General features: G+C 33.1%; 1 protein-coding gene across 13 annotated transcripts; it reads left to right on the forward strand.

Annotated features, from left to right (window-relative positions):
• Nucleotides 1-1392: 1392 nt before the first annotated feature.
• On the forward strand, nt 1393-6119 carry LOC145108176 (uncharacterized). Of its 13 annotated transcripts, none has more exons than XR_013708093.1 (14): nt 1393-1762; nt 1929-2103; nt 2186-2461; nt 2652-2718; nt 2821-3009; nt 3097-3350; nt 3421-3467; nt 3765-4118; nt 4639-4813; nt 4932-4969; nt 5129-5191; nt 5297-5407; nt 5664-5712; nt 5819-6119. XR_013708093.1 is itself a non-coding variant. In XM_079045184.1 (14 exons), exons 1-6 carry the CDS (start codon nt 1659-1661, stop codon nt 3103-3105), a joined length of 588 nt encoding a protein of 195 aa, XP_078901310.1. In that variant the 5' UTR covers nt 1393-1658; the 3' UTR covers nt 3106-3350; nt 3421-3467; nt 3756-4118; nt 4639-4813; nt 4932-4969; nt 5129-5191; nt 5297-5407; nt 5664-5712; nt 5819-6119. The 13 variants fall into 13 exon arrangements, 11 of the variants coding, with proteins under 11 accessions (XP_078901310.1, XP_078901306.1, XP_078901312.1 ...); XM_079045184.1 differs by lacking the exon at nt 1929-2103 and having other exon boundaries at nt 2806-2883; nt 2956-3009; nt 3756-4118; XM_079045180.1 differs by lacking the exon at nt 1929-2103 and having other exon boundaries at nt 2806-2883; nt 2956-3009.
• The last annotated feature ends 291 nt before the right edge of the window (nt 6120-6410 follow it).

Below are 6410 nucleotides of genomic sequence, written 5' to 3' on the forward strand. Positions count from 1 at the left end.
TAATCCCTTTTGTATTATATATATTCCCAGTTTACCGATGTCTAATTTTTACTAAAATATCCCTATATATAACACAAGTTATAAAATAAATGTTGTCTTGTAAGTTGTTGTTTGGATATTATCCGGTTACTATAAGATCTTCGGTCTCATGTTTAAGGAGGTAATTAATATCCTAGTAAAACTACAATAAAACTTGATATTTTCATTTGTGTATTTGACAGGGAATTGTTAATATTGGTTCTATTCGAGGTTATTCAAGATACATGAAGTTTGGTGAAGAAGTTCAATTGCAATGATGTGTAATGTTTTTTGTTACTTCTGTTTAGTTATTTTTTTTATTTAGTGTTTTTGTGATTCCACATTTAAACTTTTTTGACATTGATATAAAACAACGAAATTTTTATTATTTTCCGTGGATTAATTATATTTAATTCACTTTTTTATTTTATATTATAGCTAAAAAATGTGTTACTATTAGTAGTATAATTCTATAATTGCATTAGTATTTAATGACACAAAATATATGCTACAAAAAAAAAATTATTTTATTGTGGCAATTAAAAAGTGCCACTAAAACAACAAAAATTCTAGAATTGAATTAGTATTTACCGGCACAAAATATGTGCCACAAAAAATATTTATTCTACCGTGACAATTAAAAAAGTACCACGAAAAGCCAAAATAACTGCAACGGCAAAAACAAAAAAATGTCATTAAAAATTTTTAGTGGGAGCATTTCTAGTGGCACTTATTATGTGTGCGGCTCATTGTCTAAGAAGCCTTTAGTGATATTTTTTTAGGTTTTTAGTTGCACTTTTTGTGTGCTACTAAATGACATATTATTTGTAGTGGATGTTGTAACAAAAAACCATGATGGTGGTGCTAAGGCTCTGGTTTAGGTAGATTTAGAAATACTTACGGGTTATATTTTACACAAATCAGCGGAAGATACTTGTACATATCTCATTTTCGGGTCTTGAAATAAAAAGAAAAACGAAAAGGATTAGCTGCGACATTGGAAATCGAAACCAGAACCGGAGGATACAACCACCGGAAATAGACAACCCCTAGTCAGATCTTGAAACAAAAACTAATTTTGATATGGAGCTGGCACTACTAGAAAACAGTCATTTAATGATGCGCAAACAATGACACGCGTTGATAGAGGACACGCATTTGTGCGTTCCCTAAAAAATAATGTCACTTTTGCAAATTTTGAAGGACAAAGGACACGCATTGGTGCGTGCCCTAAAATTAGTATCAGAAAAAAAAAAAAAAAAATGCGGAGGACGCCTTTCATAAAATGTTTGTCGTCTAAGTGTGTCGCTTTATAATTTTTTTTAATGAAACACGCGTTTTAAGGAGGGATTTCACCCGCTTGGATCCCAAAAATTAAAACCCCCGCCTCTTCCAATTAGCAAGAAAAAGCCCTAGGGCCTTCTTCTTCTTCTTCCCTGATATCTTAATTTTTCGTGTAACACCTACAATTTCTTCACTTTTCCATTATTGCTTATAAAAAATTTGATTAGTTTCTCTGAATTGAATAGAAAATTTTGTTCTGTGATGAATTATATTGACTCAATCGACGCGTACGGTCCCATCTGGTTCTTCTATTAAGGAGATGATCCCACCTGGTGTTGTTGTTATGAGACAGTTTTATGCGAACGATGTTGATTCTTATGAAGAAGATTACTATATCGGCGATGCGATGTACAACGATGATGATGATGATTCCGATGATGTATCAGTTAGTCGGCAACAGGTAATCGAATTTTACCGAAATATATTTCTAATCTCAAACTGTTTATTCGTCGGATTGGATTCATTTTTACTATTAAATTTGGGGATTTTATTTTATGCATCACTACCCTCTTCTGTTTCAATAATTCCAAGTTCATCATATAACAAGGCTTCGGTGGTTTTATTAGCTAATGATTCGATGATGAGTTGGTTCTAAGACGTTGTTGCCTGGTGTCGATTTCTCTGTTTTCTGTTCTAATATGGTTTTGGTTAACTTCTATGACAAAAAATTGTCGACATATATTGTTTTCTATCTGTTCGCTCTTGCCTCCATCCAATATCAATCCACCAAAAGCTGGAGAGGTAAGTTAGGGTAAAATGGTAAATAAGTTAATGTTTAGTGGAGTTTTTAATCCTTATCTTTGATTTTTTGTATCTTTTGAAGCGTCCTTGTGGGATCTGCTTTGAATCATATACACTTCATAGTGTTATCACTGCTTCTTTTGGTCATCCTTTCTGTAACACATGTTGGGCAGGTTTGTATTGATAATACAATGCTCTCTGTTTTCATGTCATTATACATTTACATGTTTATAATTGGTATCCTGATTTCTGTTTCTTTTAATGTTTTTATCAATGATGGTCCTGGATGTTTGACTTTGAGATGCCCAATTCCATCTTGTGGTGCTACTGTTGGTGTGGACATGGTCACTATGAATTGGTAAATGTCTAAACTACACTTGTTATCACAGTAGGTAAAGAAGTGATTTTACATGAAATTTCTTTTAAGCTCAATTTTTTTGCACGCAAACTGTTTGTTAAAATACTCAACTTACTTATTTTCATACATCGTCTTTGATAAACTGTTTGATTGTATTAGTCACTAAAACATGTGCTTGAATATATGGAAGGGAGCCAGTCCTAGTGTATGCAGATGGTTCCAACGGTTTTACCCCATGGTTAAATAGGATATGTTATGTAAGTTTTGCTTTTAATTGGGTTTATCATTTATATTAGTCAAATTAGACCGTGGTAAGGATGAGGAAAATTGGCATCTAACTATAGGATACAACCTTCCAGGGAAGTGGGTTCTTCATTGGAGAGTTAATTACAAAAACGACATTGATAAGTTTGGTTCACCATGTATATGTTTCAGCACTTTGAACAAGATTATTAAAACAAACATTTTCTTACTTTTATACTCCATGCTTATAGCGAATGGGATCAACCTCATGTCCACATGAGACCCTGGGCTCTATTACCATAAAGGTATCTAATTTGTTTACTTTTATATTGGTTTAGTTCACTTCTAATTTTATATTTGATTACTCATAATGTCTACTATATATTGTTCAGGGCACGTAAAACAGACAGGATGCCTTATGTGTAAAACAGAAAAAAAAAAAAAAAAAAAAAAACGACATCAACTCTGTTGCAAGAACCAGAGGTAATGTTGTGCCCTGATCAACATCTTTGCAAGAACCAGCGTCTCGACAACCGATGTCACCCTGATCAACATAAAGAATCCGATTGTGACTCCTCGAATATTTAGGGTTGTGCTTGGTGATTCTCAATTATGAAGTCGCTGACAATCTCTGTGAAATCAGAGGGTAATACTGTAATTATTGAATTATCACTTTTTTTTCTTTTTCATAATCAGTTGTTTTTTGTTTTGTGTAGCTGTTGTTCGAGGACTACCGTCATATGCTTCATGGATGGATCTCACGGTAAATAGAATTAGTTAGTTTTTCTTGATATACATGAATTGTATAAACTCAGATGATCTTATACCAAAAACTAATTAAATCGATGCACAAACTAATGCCAATTTAACAAATATATTCATTTTTGTCTAAGATTTAAGAATCTGGTAGACCAACAAAATTTCCTCAGTACAAAAAAAAGCAGAAAACTTTACTATTTTGACAAATTACCAGAATAACCTTGAAACGGGTGTATGTGGATCTCAGTTATCACACAAAGATTTGCAACAAGTTTATATACTAATGTTTCAGGAACTGCAGGGTCAACTGCCCCTTCACTTGACCAATATGAAGCCCTTTGATCAACCCTATCACCTGGTTCTAATGCGTGATGGATGCTTTCTTGAGGATAGTTATCAGTGCTTGATGCAACAATGGCTTCCAATATGCAATCTTTTCTTATAAAAGTGGTTAAATCCCTTGCTAAAAATGCATATACTCTGTGTTCCCTTTCCAAGCATGACCATTCCATTGAAGTTTCATGCCTGATTTATAGAAGTTCTATCATATCATTCACTTCTATAACATGAGCAACACTTGATACTTCAGGAAACATTCTTATACAAAGCTGCTTAGCAAGGCCATTCATGAAAACTGCATCACAAAGATTAGCATGTAAGAATCTTTTCTATGTTTCAGTCAGTTATAAAATGACACAAATTCTTTGAGTTATATGCATCAACCTAAAGTGTATTCTGGTTAGCAATAAGATTGCAGTTTACAAAGTTAAGAATCAACTCATATCTGTGTTGACTGCAACATTTATTCAATGTTTTGAAAACCGGACCGGACTTTGAACCGGTTGTCTTACCGGTTTGATGGTTCAACTGGTCCAACCGGTTGGACCGGTCCAAAAAACCGGAAAAACTGGATATATATATATATATATATATATATATATATATATATATATATATAGTGTGTGTGTGTGTGTTGTGTGTAAAAAAAGACTAAATTATATATATGTGTGTGTTTTTGTATATGTATATTACACATATGAATTGCATATATAAAATACGTAGTTACGTCAAAAATAAATAGTCTAAATAAGTAAGTATATATAATATGTTTTTGAGTTGTGTAAAAAAGAGACAATGCAAATATATTTAATATGTTTGTAAATTGACTTGTAAAGAAGCAGTAGTATAAACAACAAACGAATATGGAAGTAATCCCACATCGATTGGTGAAAAGAAGTAGAGGGTAAAGTCATTTAATAAAATGGAGTATCACCACAGCTTAGGCGACCAAATCAACGCCTCATTCAATTGGCTGGCTCGTTTGAGACAGCTTGCTCCTTTGAGCTTGACGTGAGTAAGCCAAATTGGTTCCATAAACCGGTTTTAGTTCCGGTTGAACTACACCGGTTTTTACGGTTTATAACAAAACCGGCGGTTTTTACTTTTTTTTTAAATATTGAACTTTCAGATATCCCTGTTCAGTTCCTTGTGCCAGATCCATTAAAGGTGATGATTCATTTTTTCATTTTTTTTTAATTTTTTTATTTTATTGATTTTTTGTTTTTACAAAAAAACCAACATCAAGCCTGTACATTGCATAAAAGTAAATAATTGAGGATAACATTTTAACCCAACCCTAATGTTTATGGTTGATTGTAAGTTCAGGTTGTTATGCAAGCTGGTGATGCTGAGCTTGAAATGCGAGGAAGGTGCAGTGCAGGTCAAAAGGTGTGCCATCATCTCTAATTGCCCATTCCCATTGTATTTTGGATTGAAGGAATTTCACAAATCCATTTTCAATTGATCTCAAGTGCTTGCTTCACTTATCATTAGATTGGCATTAGCAGAAACCTTTTGGCTTAACTGTGGAATACTTGCACTTGATGAACAAACCACCAATTTAGATGTTCCAAATGCCGAAAGTCTTGCTGTTGCTCTCGTAAGGTACATTTTTTTCTGTTGTAGTTAGCGATGTTCCAAATGCTAAATGGGATGATTATAGGTTGGGTCAAGGAGTATCATCATAAGCTTTTGGTTTTTAAGGTTGATTTTGAGAAGGGCTATAATTCCTTAAGATGAGATTATTTAAACGAAGTCCTATATGGGGTTTCGTGATAATTTTAAAAAGTTGGATTTGTTGCTATCTAACTTCTTCTATGGCTTCTATCGTGATTAATGGTTCCCCACATATGAATTTCAGCTTCAAAGGGTGTTGAGCTTCAAAGGGTGTTGACACAGGGGGACCTTTGGTGCTTTTTTTATTTATCATTGTGATATTTTTGAGAAGTTGGATTTGTCGCTATCTAACTTCTTATAGTCACTGATTGGTTTCTTGTTACGCTTAAATCTTAACAGCTATCATTGCAACCTTCAACAGTAGTTTTGGATCGACACTTTCTAGCAGAAGATATCGTGTACGTGTTTTTGTGCTGCTATTGTGGATTCGGGAACATCCTTGCTTACTGGTCCAACTGTATGTATCTCACGTGAATCTTCTGTTAGAACTATTAATCTCAAGGATTTTAAGTTTTTCATATTTCTTGTATCTAATTAGTTTGAAAAATTATGTTAAAACTTCTATTGATTTGTTTTATCTTTCCATGCAACGATTATTTGTATGACATTAAATTTTATGCAATGGATTGTATTTTTTGTATATGATATTTTATTTTCTATCATGAGATATTAAATGCAAATTTAATTTGAAAATTAATAAATCTATAAATAATATTTTTTTAAACATTTAAAATTACGATAAGCAAAAATGTGTCATCTTCATTTATGACATGACCTTTCTTGACAGGGGCTTTAAAGATACGCAATGCGCGTCGTAAGGTTACGACACGCAAATCCGTGTCATCTTCCTTTATGACAGGGTCTTCTTTAATACGCATTGTGTGTCGTAAATGAGCGTCGTAAATGTGTGTCGTAACTGCGTGTCGTAAAT

This window comes from Lactuca virosa, chromosome 4 (genome assembly GCF_052849685.1).
Source record: "Lactuca virosa cultivar CGN04683 chromosome 4, Lactuca_virosa_CGN04683_v6, whole genome shotgun sequence".
NCBI lineage: Eukaryota > Viridiplantae > Streptophyta > Magnoliopsida > Asterales > Asteraceae > Lactuca > Lactuca virosa.